We start from the raw sequence: 16,744 nt of genomic DNA, 5'->3' as shown, positions 1-16,744 counted from the left end.
AATACAGAAGCTGGGAGACTGTAGGGTTGTCAGTAACTGACCTGAGGGCAGAGGAGTTTCTCCTCGCTTTGTTCAATGCCTGACTCAAGGGTGACCTAGTCCAAAAAGCCACCTCACAAGGGCTCTCAGCACATAAACGTTGTAAGAATAACTGGACAACAGAAAGGCTTTACTGTTGGAAGGGATAAGGTAAAGAAGGATGAAAGGGAATGGGAAGCTAAGTTCCACTAAGAAATTACAGTACTGAAAGAGCAAATAAACAGCATATCTTTGTGCTGAACACATCAGGACATCCTCTGGACACAGGGAAGATTAAAAGTTTCAAGGGCTATCGACAGTGTGGGGTATAGGTGAGCACATGCTGATCCAGCTGTGCCAGTGCACCGCAGGAAATCAGGCCTTCAGTAATGTCAAGGATTTCGTATGATTTCATATCTTATATATAGTAGCACGAGCTTAGCTTCACTGCATCACGGAGTGAGGCTCTCCCTAGAGCACCACTTTGCGCTGGGTGGCTGTACCGGCCAGCCTGGAGCTGTGCCTGAGGACCACCGAGTCATCCTCTGCCGGATGGTGTACCCCATACCTGGGTATGCCCGTGGCAGAAAGTCGCTGGAATCTCAGGTGTTTCAATACATCGGTGATGACAGAGCTGATAATTTGTGATGTCTGGCAGTGGAGTTGCCTCCTCGCCGTCAGCTTTGCAGTGGCAGTTCTTTGCTTGTACTTCTGACACGTGCTGCTTCCGCAGGCACTTGGCAAAGCGGCTCTCGGCAAACTGCGCTTTTCTGCCTGCAGCTTACTGTGGTGTTGAGTGAGTAAACCATGCTGGTGGGGACACCTCACGGGCCAGTCCGAGGTGACAGCAGAGCGGTTAAACACAGCAGTTCCCCAAAACAGTCAGGATGAGGGTTAACTGGAGAGAGAAAAGGGCAAAGAGGGGAGGAAATTCACTTAGTCCCTCTGATAGGACACCAGGGTTAATCATGAGAAAAAGGGCTGGTCTCCGCTAATTAATGGTGAAGCAAGTAGCTCCTCCTTGTATTTGGGGCCTTAAATAAGCACTTAGAGTATTCCTGGATTCTGGCTTTCTGATAGCACACCTTCTGAAACGGTGATGAAATGCCACCAGGCTCGAAGGGCTACAGAGACAGCACCACTATATCAACACCCTCAGCACTGAATGAAATTGTTCTCCGGCTTTTACCTATTCCTCTGGAATGACAACTTTTTACAAGAGCTACAAAAAGATGGTTAGTTATAGAAAAGCGATCATCACGCACCCCTGGCCTGCTACATGTAAAATTAAGCATCTGTTCAGAATGATTAGAGGGAAGAAGGACTGTCTCTTCACATCGATTTTTATTATAAACTTGTATACTCTGAATAATGGTTGTGACTGTTCTTAACAGCCTCGATCCTGAAATTGGATTAAACCAGGCAAATTCTTGTGTTTGAGCCTTACTCAAGGGAGTGTGTCATGGATTTCAGGCACTGGAAACCAGCTGAGGATGGCAGCTCAGTATTTAAATCAAATTACATACTCAACTATGGAGGGATGAGAACCTACCGTTCTCCAACAGCTTCGACAGTCTGTTGAGCAATGCACAGGAACTCTGTGTACAGGAGATGGAATCACTTGAAGGATAAAAAGTGCTTAACATAACTCATTTATCTAAAACGTGGATCTTTAAACTCTCAGTTCTGCTGTTGTCTAACCTGGGCTGTGTGCGCAATGCCCTGGGCACTGGGCGAGCACCTATACAGAGCTGAGCAGGCAAATTTCTGCTGCTGTGCACATTCACAACCAGACCTGACGTCACTCAAAAATAGCAAGTAACACTCTCTCAAAGCATGCCTGCCACAGCAGCCTCACGCAGAACATACCTAGAGAAGGGAGAACTGCCGTTTCATCCAGACACTGATAAATCAGACCTGAAATCCAGAGCTGCCTCCTTTCAAGAGAGCTCTGAGCACCAGTTTATCAGGAATCCCGAGTTCCATCTTCTCAATTGTTTCTGGTGAAGCTGGTTCAGAGACAGAAACTACAGATCAACTCTCTCACTCTGCAGACAAGTGCCACAACAACTTGCCTCCTGCCCGTAGCCCATGCTGGCACCCAAAGAATCCGTGTGGTAGCAGCCTATCTGCATAGCCAACCAGCTGTGCTGCATCTGGCAAGAGAAAGTGTAAGTTTCTACATTCAGCCAGCCCTGAGCCCTGATGACACAGAAAAAGAGATGTCTGGATGAAGTCAATCAATCCCACAGTCATTCAACGGTCTGTCTCTGCTGTTAACATGCTGAGTAAATTCTCTGGAACTGATGGGAGATAGATACAGCAATAAAATATGTATGTAACAATACACCTATCTAAACAAGGGATGTGCAGTATAATTGCTCACCACCTGGAAGCTGAAAGGTCCTTGATGTGTCAGCACCAACTATAAACATCAGTGCACTATCAATATTCTTCTCCTAACAAATCCCATACTAATCCAAAACACAGAGCTATTCCAACTAATAAAAACTCTGTCCCAGCTGAAACCAGGACAAACAGTAACATACATTTAAGTATCTTTGAAGTTTTTTTATTTTTCTGTACTTACAAATAAAATGATCCCTTAATACTTAAAACAGTTACTGTGCTTTTCCTCACGAAGACTGAAGTCCATCACAAATATTTATTGTAGTCTCAATCCCAGTCAGTTTCCAAGGCCTGACTGGATAAAGCTCTGAGCAGCCTGGTCTGACCTGATTGGAGCAGGGGATTGGACTAGACCATCTGACCCTTCTAACCTGAATTATTCTACCAGTCTGTGATTCTATGACATGCTAGTATGTAAAGTAGAACAGGTCCAAACCCAGAGAACTAAACACTCCAGTTTAGCTTATTTCTGTCATCCCATGTTCAGGGCACTCTTCGAAGATGTGGGAGACTGTGCTCCAAACCCCCACTCAACGTGATCGCTTTCCTAGGTTCCCCAGCAAGGATGCAGATTGGTATTATCTCTAAGGAAATCCAGCAGCAAGTGACCCTGTATGGGGGAGGCTTTCTCTTTCCCTTCCCCCCAACCATATGTTCCTGTTGATTCCCTTATACCAGCGAGAGCAGCTGTCTGACCTCATGGCAAGCCAGTTCAAGGAGCTAAGAGGCAGAAAAAAAACCAACTTTACTTCTTTCTGTCGGTTTAGCTTCCTGCTCTGGATTACCGTGGGGCCAGACAAACGCCCAGTGCAAGCACATGGGGCAGGTGAGAAACGCGCAACCAGCGTAAGAAGCAAAAGCAAATGCATCTTCCAGCAACTGTCAGCACTGGAACAGTTTAACTGCAGGCAGGCATTGAGTTCTCCCCTTGTGCAGCACAGAAGCCTGGTTTTACATAGTCTTTGAGAGTTCAAGATCATGCTACTAAATCTATGTTCCCTTTGTGGGTCTGGCCTTTAGGCTTCTGCTAATTAAACCTAATTGATAAAGTCAGTGACTAAACTGAGATGCACTGTCTGTTTATATAAGTGATAGAAATCATAACATAAAGAAAATATACTGTATCTTACATCGAAAATGTGGTGACATGTAGCAATTTGAGCTACACTGTTCAGTGTTTTATGCATATAGTTTTCCAAAAGCTTTTCTTACAGTGTGTAAATGCTCTTTTCAATTTGGGCACAGTAGACGGAAAAGTAACATGCTCATGGTGGGATATCTGCCTTTGATTTGGCATTAAGAAACAAGCTCATTCTTACATACTCAAAATAAAAGTTTTTATTCAGCTCATGATATTTCTGATCAGGTATTTTATTTTCCCAAATACTTATTCCACGTACAGAAACGTAAATCATAAATACAATGTAAGAGCAGCAAAACAAAACACACCCACTCGAAACAGAAGCAGGGAGAACTTCTTTGTTCACTTCACTGTCCTTCCAAGGAATAGCTGTAATCAGTCTGTCTGCCAAATCGATGCACAAAGTCCGGAAGGGGGAACACTGATCCCCATCCCACTTTGGGATTCATACTGATGAAATCATCCAAGTTCATCTTGGAGTCTAAAAAAGGATGAGAAAAGGAAAATATTTAAGTTCCTGATGCAGCTTCTGTAGCACAGGTCTACATCCATGAAGAAAATGCCCGGAAATCCCTCTTTGAGAATTCAGTCCAAAATAGCAAAGAGTTCATAGCATACTTGCTGAGCAGCAGTCCAGCAAGATTCTGCAAAATGTAGGGTGCTACGAAAACATCTATTTCCAGTCTCTGAAATGTTGCATTTGCCCCTGATCCCTCTCTCTGCCCATGGCAATAATCACATTACTGGATCAGTAAACATCCTTAATCATTACCAACCAGCAGGTGTAGGAAAGAGTAAGATTTGTCCCTGCAACAGCAGCCTAGAAGGGTTGAACAGTGTCGGAGAACTGGAGGGCAGATAACAACCAGCACAGGGAAATGCAATGCAACAGGTGCTCGTAGTCTCCCTACATTCACACAAATCTGGTTACTCAGAGGTTCCTCAGAGGGAGATACTATCCCCTCAAGGAGTCGTGAAACAAAGTCAACTGAGTCAGCTTTTGCACTGACTACAGAGGAACTGGATCGGAGCAGCAGTCAGAACCAGAAGTTGCTTAGCATCCCTCAGAAGCCCTTTGGCAAACCTGCTATTTGTTACTGCCTGGACTACGGACTACAGTATTTGCTCAGTATCTGCTTTCCCTCCAGCCCTGAACTTTGTCCTTGCTGTGCTCCAGCCCGCTGCAAGGCCAGTACACACAGACCGGAAGAAATGTCTGACATAACCCAGCTGGTAGCCTAGAGGGATGCTCAGGGGAAGAAGAGCACAAACCTAGGCTAGGAGCAAACACTTCTTTTTTTTGAATCCTGAACCACTGAATGAAGTCAGAGGGGGAAAAGGTTAACTGCCACAGGTTCTAGAGAAACGTAATCGTGACTGCTCTTTGCCAGGAGTTTGATCTGCTCTGACCCCCACAGGAGAGGTAGAAACCATTCTGTCCCATTCGTGGATCCCGGAGAGCTCAGCAGAAAGTTCTGGTCTGCAGTTTTGGGTTTAGGTGCCTTCTACGTCCTTTTTCTGGAGCCGGCCTGGTGCCAGCTTTGCTGACTCAGAACCATTTTGATCAGAGGTTTTCGATTCCTCAGCCTGTTCAGCTCTGACTACAAACATCTGTGGGCTTGTTATGTTCTCACTGACAATCTGTGCAAATAATCTTTTTAAATGCCCATTAGAAGAAAAATGGAAGAGAATGAGTTTAAAGAACAGAGTGGAAGAGCCATTGGATTTACTGTTAGAGCTCTCCTACTGTATTTAAGTATTTATTTTAACATGGATGATTCGTGTGCACATTTAAGGATTAAGAATCAAACAAGAGCAGGCTCTAATGAATGGATTAGAAAATCCATAGCATGGAATTTGCTTCAGCTGCAAAACGCTTGTGTAATTAGGCTTACCATTATGGACAGCATAAGCGAGGAAGGGAAGATGTTCAGGAATCCCAGCCCCAGCAGTCCCAGCCATAATTCAGCCCTCGAAGCCCTTTGTTTGCACCACATCTATGCTACAGCACAGCTTTGTGATTTGCCTAATCCCAGCTCTCAACGCTTCCGAGGTCTGGCCCCTAATTCTCTTCTGTTCACCTGTTTGGGCTCTGCACGTTGAAAATCCTTATGTCGAGCCAAGCATCTTACTGCTGAAGTAAATCTGGCAGAACAGGGAAAGATTCTGCCTGACTATGCAGGGATTTAAAATAACACAAGCCTAGAAATTTGCTGTTGTAGCTCAAGAACAATTAGTAGCAGCTAACAGCTCTTGCTTGCTGGTAGAATGTTTCCCATTCCAGCCTCTTTTCCCATACCCAACTTGTCTTTTCCTCTCAGATGCTTTTGTTTCAAAATTAATGTGAGTCTTCATATAGTTTAAGATTTGAAAGATAAATAATCCTCTGCTTTATGTGCACTAAGCATAGTAGAGTAATAATTTCATAAAACTGTTCTGTGAATGGTGTAGAAGCCCAAAGGGGATTGTTCCAGCAGAGTTACAAACACAGCTGCTGCTGTTAGCAACTCAAAAGTCGCTGTCACAATGTTTGTAGGAAGTGAAATACTCTCTTAAATTCAGGAGGGTTGTGGCAGAGCGTAACGCAGTCCATCAGAGAAGTTTAATGAAAGGAAGAATTGTTTTGACAAAGCAAACAAGAACGAAGTGAAGAGCGGATGGTCTAAGAACTGGTCAGTAGATGGCACTGAAGCAGTATCAGAGCTATCCATAGCAAAGAACATAGTGAGGCCTCTCCCATTTTATTCAGTTCTGGAGACAACAATCTCTCCAAGCCACTCTTCTTACTCAGGTGCTACATCTGAATGACATGCATGTTATGTTAGACCTGACAGCTTTAGGAAACAGCTCAGCAAAAACACATGAGAACACCACAAACTCCTCTGCTCAAAGCAGATGAAGAGTAACAAACGGCAGAATTCACAAGAGACATCTGGATGCCACAGTTAACAACCCAAGAAGATTTCTCCACAAAAGCAAGGAGATGCATGCTTTATATAACATACACAGTCAATAGCAGCAGAATATTTTTTTTAAAAAAAGACTTACATTACATTCTCCGTCCTCCTCAGGCACTATGGACACTACACCAGCTTGCATTTGTGCACGCTCTGAGCCGATGCTTCCTCTCACCAAATCCACTTTGTTACACACACAAACCGTCAAGGAGACCTAACTGGTGCATCCTGAGATTCTTGCATAATTTTATTTTTTTTAATCAAGTCTGACTCTTTAGTCCCAAGCAGGGATGAAATAAAAGGCCATGCGCTATTAGATGGCATTGTTAGCCATGACACTTGTGGCTTCTGCCAACAGTAGTTAGAAAGCCATGTTTCATCCAAGCTGAGGCTTGGCTCACAGACCTTGGACATAATGACAGCTGCCAAACAGCCACTGGAAGCGAGCAAGTCTGAAACAAAGCCTCCAAGATCAGTTCTGCTGCTGCCTAATCTTGGGGGCACCTAAAACACTTAGAAAGTTGGGCTCTTCACAGGCTTTTGCAGGTGTCTACAGTTCTCTTCAGATCCCCCTCCCTTGCCTGCACAGGGAGAGAAGTGTTTTTGCAGGCAGAGCTGGAAATGCTGTTACCACACTCAGCTGGAGAGTGCTGTCCCCACAGCTGAGACACAACTGACTGTGCAAACCATCTTGGTCCATGTCAGTGTGAAACAAAGTTCGTCACATTAAATTATCTTTCACAGTGTCCTGGTTTCAGCAGGGACAGTTAGTTTTTCATTTTCACAGCTAGAAGAGCTCTGCATTTTCATTTTAGTCTGGGATTCACTATGAGAAGAATGTTGATAGTGCACTGATGTTTATAGTTGGCACCGAGACCTCAAGAACCTTTCAGCTTGCCACGTTTCTGTCAACGTGCAGGAGCACAACAGCCTGGGGGGAAACATGGCCAGGACAAAGGGTCCACAACTCCCCTTATGATTTGAACTTAGACTGAGGATTGAGGGCTACATTGGCCAATGAAGAATTCTGTATCACGCAGCGTCATGCCCAGTATACAGATGAGGGTTGACTGGAAAGGAGGGCTTTTGCTCTTTCAGGAACTCTCTTCCAAGGGCTCACTCTTGGACTCTCAGAGTGCTATCTTATCTCTCTCTCTCGCTCTCTTTTTGGGCCTCTCCCTCATCCAGGATTGCAGTGTCAGGACTTATCTGTTTCAGGATCGTTAGCCAGGATGAGATAGGCGTTGGTCATCGGATGGTGAGCAGTTACATGGTTCACCACTTGTCTGTATATATTATCATTACACATATATACATATTCATATCTTACTATTATCCTTATTACTTTTATTTTATTATTATTCCCTGGGGGTGTGGGAGGGTGAGTGAGCAGCTGTGTGGCATTTAGTTGCCAGATGGGCTAAACCACAACACACAGAAAGTGGTGTAATTTCAATAAGCCACTCGCAGAATTTAGGTACTTCTATCTTTAGTTGTACCTTTATTGCCTCTGTCCTGACTTGACTCTTTATTTCCACGAAGGCTCATGAAGTAAGGACCTAACTTGACAGACTGGAGTTTTATTCTCAAATGAGAAAAGCAGAAGGTTCCCATGAAGTGTGTGTGAGCTACTTAAACCGGTACCAGTGCTCTCCTTTTTGCTTTCACTAGGATCCTACCACCACCTCAGAGAGGAGATACAGAAAGAAACTGCAGACATCTGCCTGGCCTCTGTTTAGTGGCTTGCCTGTCACATTTATGTGTCATACACAGTACCTCCAGGATTTCTCAGCTGTCCTACTAATGCTCTTCAAAACAAAAAACCCCAAACAAGTAAAACTATCATTTATGACTGCCAGCGATTTTAATAATAATAAAAAGAACAAAATGCCTTTACAAATCAATCCTGCCAGTGTGCTACCAAACACCTAGGGAGAACAGAAATTCAAATCAATGCTTTTCAGTGTTAGAGCTGACGCTAACAGTTGTATATAAGCTGTTATTTTTTCTGAGTAATTTTGAAATGCACCATGCAAGCTGTATTTCACATGGGCTTGCAGCAAGGACGGCTGATCTCATCAGGACTCATAAACTAAGCAGTTAGTTTGTGAAAAGATCACTTAAAAGAAAACCCCAGGCTGGGCTCGCCAGCCCTAGAATGATAAGTCTGTGCACCAAATCGCATCTTCTTAATTTTTACTATTTGAACAAAATACCAGACTCCCCTCTGTTTTCTTTCAATAGGAAGCCACTGGCAACCAGGTGGGACCAGGGAAATCTGCTGCAGCCCAGGCTGAGCTGCTTTGAAGATGGGGCAGGGTGAGCAAGCACCACGCACCCAGTTAGGTTAGCCAGCTTACCCTGGCATGCATGGCAGCAGAGCAGAACAGAGGCCAGAGCAACGCCAGTAAGAAACAGACACCTAGCTCTGGGAAACAGCTAGAGAAGAGCCAGTTGCAAAAGGCTAATGCTTAACATGTGAGTTCTGATGAGATATTGAGGAGTTTGAGGTTTTTTTTGTTTAGTTGGTTGGTTTGGGGTTGTTTAAAATAACGCTAAGGTTCTTTTTTTTTTTTTTTAAAAAAATCTAGTTCCAGTCCATGCTTAAAAAAATTGAAGCTGGAATTTATGACTCAAGTTAAAGCTTATTTTAGAAAGTTTATTTTGCAACCCCATGAGCAGCACAAATACAATTTAAGAATTATTCCTTTTGAGTTAGTAGTAGGAAAAAAAATGTTTAATTGGTTACCGATAGAGATTCCTCGATTCAGTGCCAAAAGGACTTTCATGGTCATTAAACATTTCCTGGCATACTTCAAAAACGATCACTGGTCCCAGTATGCTGTCCCAGCTCCACATTGGGTAATTACATTATCCTATCGATGGTCCTATTTAGCTTACATCTGACTTAGATACTAGAGAATTTCCTTTTCCAAAGTGCTATATTCAGGCTTAACAGACACTCTGCTCTGGAAGAGGCAATATTAGTACCAAGAGCAAACATTCTTGTCTTTTCAAGTTTACTAAAAGCTTTAAAACCAAGTGGGGTAAGAAGAGCAGTGTATATAAATGTAACTAACAGGCTTTAACACACAGCAAATTGTATCAACACAACAGTATCAGAGTGCTGATTATCTTTAAATACCAAAAGTTCATAGGCACATTTTTTTTCAACAGCATAATGCTCATACATGAAAAAAAGACTGATACATTTTTATTGTATTTTTTTAGTCATCAAACATTTGTTTAACATCAAAGAAGACATATGGCAAACAGAAGTAATATAAAAATCTTGTATTCTTTTGTAATCATCTTCTCAAGAGCTTAGGAATTTGGCTACTCTAAATGACAGCAAAAAACATAAAATAAAATAAATGCTCTGATCTAAGCGTGCCTCACAAATAAACTGATACTAAAACAATACGTGGTCAATTCTGTCAGCTATTAAATTGCAGTCACCTCTAACACGAAATATGCAAGCAATTTAATCTTGTGCAAACACAAATTAACATGGAAAGCAGAGCACCCTATCTAAGTGAAACGGCAGGGAGAAAACGGTTATCTGCAATGGAATTTGGCAGGGATGTGAACATTAATACCCCAAGCTCTCTTATGATAACAAATGGTCTGCCACCCAGTTTTCCATCAAGTTTAAAATACAGTGCTTTTATGCCTGATAAAACTATGCTGAGACATTACTTTACCAGTCTCTGTAGAATTACCAGTTCCACTTGTTGACAGCAACGCTTTCTAAACCTGTACGTTAGCCTGCAGGACACATGCTCCTCTGTGGAACCGCATCACTGAAGCACAGGATTTAGATTCAGCTAAAAGTTAAACCACATGCTTGTTCCACAACAGTTAGACGCAGACTCCTCACTGACTTGCAGCACTGTACACATTGCAGCACGCATTATTATAAGATATGTCAGCTGAATACAGGGCAAGACCAAAAATAAAGCTGGAGAAACTGATACTGAATGAAGGACAACTTGAACTACACATCCTAGATCTGACACAATCTATTCCTGTTCTGACGCAAATCTTAAAGCTGACTACTGAATGACCTTCCACCACCAGTGGCTGCAGAGTAACCAGTTTCTTTCAGCCCGGGAGACCAGAGCACATCAGCACAGAGCTGGAATACTGTATCTGGTTTGAAGCTCCTCAGTACGAGAAAAAAAACAAACCCAAAACATTGACATACTGGAGTGAGCCCAGAAGAGGAATATCAAGTTGTTTGGGGTAGGCGAACTTGATATTCATGGAGAGGCTGAGAAAACTGAGCCTGTTCAGTCTTACACAGAGAAGATGAAGGGGAGACCTTACTGCTGTCTACATCTTCCTGATCAGAGGACACAAAGATGGAGCCAGAACCTTCTTAGAGGAGCCTGGGTATGGGACAAGCAGCAAATAAAGCAAGTTGGAACATGGGAGATTCTGATTACATACTAGGATTTTTTTTTTTTTCCATGACAGTGGTTAACTATTGGAAGAGATTGCATAGAAAGGTGCTAGAATCTCCATCCCTGGAGGTGTTCAAGACTAGACTGGACAGAGCCCTAAGGACCCCCTGTTTTGAGCAGGTGTTGGACTGGATGACCTATGGATGTTTCTTTCAGCATGGCAAGGTACAGAGCAAATAAATAAAGCATAAGAGGGATGAAGATCTATGTATCTTTCACTATCTACCAACATCACAGAGACAATCTGGAGGTTGGTTGAGACCGTGTGGCTGCTGCTCATCAGTGAGGTAAAGCTCAGCCAAGCAAGACAGATAAGGGAAGAGTTACAGGGTTTGCAGCTATGGTGTCATTCGCTACAGCTGGAGGAACATGTACACATCTGCAACTGCTTGAGTCATTCTATAACTTACTATCCACAAATAATGTTTTCTATTCTTTTGATCTGAGTGTAATTTTTTCACCTTCCTAGTCTGGCCTGATCTATATTCCTCACACTTTCATCAGCTCTCAACTATCACAACAATAAGGTTTACAAAGGCAGAAAGTCCTTAGCACCTAGGAGACACCAGCTAACAATTAACTGCAAATTGCAGTTCAAGCATTCTCCACTCACTACACTACCTTGGTATAAAACTTCCCTGGAGATGAGGACCAAGACATAGAATGTAAGATGCTTCATAACCTGGTTTGTCTACAAAATACCTAAAGCTTGACAATGAAGACTACATCTGTGCTCCTGCCCACATTCACAATTCATCTCTAGTATGAAACACCAAGCTTCCTTAGAAGCCAAAGCAAAGACTGAAAATTAACTTCCCAGCAACTTAAAACCACAATAAACTTGGACTTAAACACAAAACTCATGTTTCTTTGACCCTGCCTTCTCTAACAAACACGTAGAAGTACTGCACTATCAAAAAGGCAACAAAACCAAACATACAGAGCAATAACATGAAAACTCTTTCAAAGCAAGATTTCACCACGCTTTTCTCCATCTGGGAAGAAAATGAAAGAACAAACAAACACATGGCAAACATTGGCCAGCTTGCCAAACACATGATTACAGTAAGCTGAACTGCTGAGTGATAAGACAGTTTAAGCAGCTCTATAGAACAGAAGAAAAGGCAAGTCTTTACTTCTCTCTCTGCTTGGCCCAGAGGCTATTATCTAGACTATCATTTAAAAGAGGCTTAAGGAAAAATGTACTAAATTTACTGAATTGCTAGTTTGCCTTGAAGTGCCCTCAGGTCCATTCACCTGGTAGAGAAATCTCAAACATCTCATGCAGGGAACCTCAGCATGCTGAGCAGAGCCTGAAAACTTCCTCTTGTCAAAATAACCTGCTCTGGCAGGATGAGACCTGCCAGCTGAAGTGTGGTATAACTGGTGTGTTAAAATTCACTTTGTGACCCCTAGAGCAAGTTATTTGGCCTCTTTGTTTCACTTCCCTGCTGTAACAAGAGAACAGTACTACTTACCTCTCATTTTCTGCTCAGTTCATGAAGATCAGTAATTAATGTTTGACAATGGTCAAACAGGAAGCATGCTAGACTTTACATGTTCAGAAAAGGAAGTTCCAAATGCTTCATAGACCTATTTTTTTTTCTATAAAAAAATAATAAGCTAGCTGGATGTGCTTCCGGACACACGTTATGGAAGCATATTTATTTCTTGTGTGCATCTTGGACTATGTCATTCAACACTGTAAGCAGGAAAAAGGAGCTCTGGCAGCTTACCTGCAGTTTCAATGCAAGGGTATGAAGGAGGAGGTTTCTGCCATCTCCCACTTGCATCTTTCATATGAGATCTGTCTGAAGCAAACGTCTTCAAGTACAAATCTGCTCGAATCATTCTGATTTTCCTAAATAATAACGCAAAACTGCGTCAAAAGATTCACGTATAAAATATTGCATTAGTTCCTCAGAACAAGAGCCCTTTCTTCCAATCAAAGAGCATTAATTTCATTAAACACAAAAATCAGCAATATTGTGCCAAGCAGTTACCTGTTAATAAGAAACTACAGTAGGAAAGAAAAGGGCTTTTGATGATTAAGGTAAAGAGCTTTAGAAAATAACACAGTGCATTTATTTTACTACGTATAAAAAAAAAAAACCTCTGTAACTATGCATCCACAAAGAGAACTTTAACTTTGATTTCATGAAATAACATTCACGGTCTTTATATTCTACGTCATCACCTGTGAAATTCTGGACGAAGGCTGTCATCCAACCTAAAGGCCTCTGCGCTGTACATGTCAAAAGGACATGGAAATGGCAACACTGTGTCAAGATCATAAATGAAGTTCTGCTCCCCACTGGAAACATGAAGTAGAATAACATGGTAGTCCTGGGAAGAAGAGTAATTGCCATTAGTTAAACAGCTATTCATGAGAAACTGCCGAAGGAGTGAAACAAAATGCTTCCTAAAAGCAGAAGCTACAAAACCTTTCTTTAACTCCTGCTCTCTGCCCTCAAAGAATTAAGCCTGTAACATTTCTGGCACCAGGAGAGAGATTTCCTAACGCCTGTCCCACCCATCGTGCCTTTCAAGAAACCTTGGTATTCTCTCCATTCCTTTGCAGCTTCCTTTGATTTAAGCCTGGACAGCTAAACTAAAGCGTATGCTACTCCTAAGAAAATTGCAAATCTCTTTTTCATGTCCCACACCAAAACACAAAAGTTGAGTGGGACGAGCATTTTTGTCTTAGACCTAGTCCTAAATAAAAGCTCTCAACAGCACATGATGACAGCGTGACATTGCAATTATCTAGTGATCTCTTCAGTAAGAGATGTTGTACCTGCTGCAGTAACACGCTCTGTGAATTTGGGTCCCGAGCGTTTAGCTGCCAGAAGCACCTGGAAAAACAGCACACAACTGACACAGCAGCAAATGGCTCTGGTCAAGAGGACTGGAGGAGTAAGGTGAATTCCTGTAGCAGCTTTTGAAGCTGGGAAAAATGCCTGTGGGTACTATATCACACTTTTTCAAGTTAACTATTTTGTCCTGGCACTTGGGTTATGAGGTGCAGTTTTATTCCTTAACTTGTAAGGAACAGGTGTGGTGGAGGTTTGGAGAAACTGCAGTTACTTATGTTAGGTGCATACAGTGCTGTTTTCCAAAATTAAATTGAAATCAGCTGTTAACAGCTTACTAAAGCTTACATTAAATCCACCCTCAAAAACAGTTTGTCTTTTGACAGTTTCAATATTAAACAAAACCACAAAAGGAGTGAAGAAGATCGTGGGTAAGCCGTTTTGCCGGACCAATACACATATACAACTGTAAGCAACAGCATTCAGAAGAATCTGTTACACAGTATAAGAAAAATTAACTACAAGTTTTATATATCCTACAATCCACTGAAACAGCAAAGGTAAAACACCATTTGATCCATGAATTTTTATAATAAACCCACACTCCATGGTGGCCTTTCCTGACTCTCCTATTCCTTTTTAGATCATCTCCATAACACTTGGATCTCATTTTAAACGAAAGCTTTTTTGTACTATAAATATACTGATATTTTGGGAGACAATTAATGATTCAGAAATCACAGAACTTCAGATGTTTGCAGATTACTTTGCAGAATTTCAGAAACAGAAATTGCCACAAGAAATAGACTTCTTTCCATGCCAAATAACTGAAAGTGGCAGTGGAAATTACTGAATTACATTAATTGATTAAATGACACTCCAAAGCCACTGTTTACAGGTCAGTTCAATTGTTGACACCTGAATACATGTATTGCTGATATTTTTCTATCCTCTGTCAAGCCTACATGGATATTTTCATCAGTCTACTTCCTACAAGTACAGACATCTACTTAAAATTCTACAAAGCTGGTAGCCTCAACTATATCCAAATAATCTTCACAAATCTGTTAGGTATTCTTACCAATGTTAAGGTTTGTCACCTGCAGATTTTACTGACTGTCTCACTGTTAATTTACTATGAATGGTAAAAAGTAGCACCAGATTTAGGTTCTTTATAAATCTGTTGTAAAAGAACAATAAATACAGAACTACAAAATGGTTTAGGCTGGAAGGGACCTCTGGGGGTCATTTTGTCCAACCCTCCTGCTCAAGCGGAAACACCTAGAGCTAGCTGACCAGGACCATGTCCAGACAGCTTTTGACTATCTCCAAGGACGGAGACTCTGCAACCTCTCTAGGCAACCTGCGCCAGTGCTCCATCACCCTCAAAGTAAAAAAGTGTTTCTTTATGTTCAGACGGAACAATTTGTTACAGTGAAGATGGCTGACACTGCCCATGTCTGATCCTGCAGCTATCAACTACAGAAGCACACTCTTGAAATTACTGAGAAAAGAATGCCTTACCCAGACAACAGGCTCATCTCCATGTCCTGATTTCTGCTTCCAGAGTGGAATCTGAAAGTTTTAAGTGAATAAAACCTTTTCAGATTAATACATATTCATCTGAGGTTAATTGGTTAGTTCTTTGCTAACCTACCCATTTCACCAACTTACATCTGTGCCGCAGTCAGAAAATTCTCCCTAGCTTCTATCTTTCAGGAGCATATGAAGTTGGAGATACTATTCTGGACCACATAATGTAATCATTCTCCTAAACTGACAGATTACAGGGAAGAATTTCCTCCCAGGGACGTTGTGCCTCTTCCCATGATCCTCAATGCATCAGAGAGCTGAAAGATCTCACGTGGTGTGATTTGCAAGCCTCTGAGCCCAAGCGAGCTACAAGAGAGCTTTGGACCATGCCTCACCTACAGGTTGGGCTGCGGCCCGAAGGCCCAGGACCGGGTACCCCCTGTGCCAGGGTGCAGGCCGAAGGCCTGGGACTGGGTGCCCCCTGTGCCAGGGTGCAGGCCGAAGGCCCGGGACCGGGTGCCCCCTGTGCCAGGGTGCAGGCCGAAGGCCCGGGTACCCCCTGTGCCAGGCTGCGGGCCAAAGGCCTGAACCTCTCCACAGCTGCATTCAGATCACATCTCACCGACTCACCATCCTCCTATCATTGGAAATGAAAACGGCATAAAATTCTTCCAAAGGGTATTGGTCCTGACTCCTGATGAAGTCACACAGTTTCCAAACGTTTTCTTCACTGCAAAAGACAACAACGGGTTACATTTTTTCACCCCGGCTTCATTTCTAGTGGACAGACGCGGGCCGAGAGGCCACGCCTGCCGGAAAGCCGCCCGGTGCCAACTCCGTTTGCGGCCAGAGGCTCTCCGGGTCACACACCCGCTCAGGACGAGCCTCCCCGCCGCAGCACCGCCTGGCGCAACCCGCCATTATCGCTCACGGCGCCCGCCCGCCCGCGCACCGCCCCCGTCCCCGGGCACCGGCGGTGCTTACCAGTAGCAGCTGGTGTAGGCGCAGGCGGGGCGGGGCGGCACCACCGCCTCATAGGCGGCCGCCGGCCGCGCCATGACGGACCCCGGCGGGGGGAGGAAGGCGGCGGCGCCGCCGCAGGAAGTGCTCGGCCCGGCGGGAGCCACCGGCTAAGCCTTCCCTGAGGAAACGCGGCCGCGCGGCGGGGCCGCCATCCCAGCTCTCCTTAGGCGCTTCCCGAGCACCGCCGGAGTACGCGGCCGGGGTGCGGGAAACGCGCGCACTCTCATCCGCAGATCCCCCAGGCGGGCGCGAGGGCCGGGCAGCGGCCCCTTTAAGCAGCAGCCCCGGCAAGCCCCGCGGCCCCGCCCCCTGCCGGCGGGAAGAGGAGGAGGGGCGGGCGCTGCGCGCGCCGCTGGGCCAATCCCGCGCCGGCAAAACAGCCCG

At 43.8% G+C, this 16,744-nt stretch overlaps 1 protein-coding gene across 2 annotated transcripts; it reads right to left on the bottom strand.

Annotated features, from left to right (window-relative positions):
* Positions 1-899: 899 nt before the first annotated feature.
* Positions 900-16,395, bottom strand: NTAQ1 (N-terminal glutamine amidase 1). 2 transcript variants are annotated; one of them, XM_086609553.1, is made up of 7 exons: positions 16,322-16,395; positions 15,968-16,067; positions 15,329-15,379; positions 13,189-13,337; positions 12,728-12,852; positions 3,877-4,049; positions 900-916 (listed from the first exon to the last, which is right to left on the bottom strand). In XM_086609553.1, exons 1-6 carry the CDS (start codon positions 16,393-16,395, stop codon positions 3,916-3,918), a joined length of 633 nt encoding a protein of 210 aa, XP_086465679.1. In that variant the 3' UTR covers positions 900-916; positions 3,877-3,915. The 2 variants fall into 2 exon arrangements, with proteins under 2 accessions (XP_086465679.1, XP_086465678.1); XM_086609552.1 differs by lacking the exon at positions 900-916 and having other exon boundaries at positions 3,781-4,049.
* Between the last annotated feature and the right edge of the window lie 349 nt (positions 16,396-16,744).

This window comes from Tauraco erythrolophus, chromosome 3 (assembly GCF_009769465.1).
Source record: "Tauraco erythrolophus isolate bTauEry1 chromosome 3, bTauEry1.pri, whole genome shotgun sequence".
NCBI classification, from domain to species: Eukaryota; Metazoa; Chordata; class Aves; order Musophagiformes; family Musophagidae; genus Tauraco; species Tauraco erythrolophus.
The sequence above is the reverse complement of the archived record's forward strand: the minus strand, read 5'-3'. Positions and strand labels throughout refer to the sequence as shown.

What these genes read in the sequence shown, in the direction of transcription:
- NTAQ1 (XM_086609553.1), bottom strand. Translation starts at nt 16,395, where the DNA reads ATGGCGCGGCCGGCGGCCGCCTATGAGGCGGTGGTGCCGCCCCGCCCC. An exon ending in TTTCCAATGATAGGAGGATG is followed by an intron (nt 15,380 to 15,967) that starts GTGAGTCGGTGA and finishes TAAAACTTTCAG; the next exon opens with ATTCCACTCTGGAAGCAGAA. An exon ending in CTTCGTCCAGAATTTCACAG is followed by an intron (nt 12,853 to 13,188) that starts GTGATGACGTAG and finishes GTTATTATTTAG; the next exon opens with GAAAATCAGAATGATTCGAG.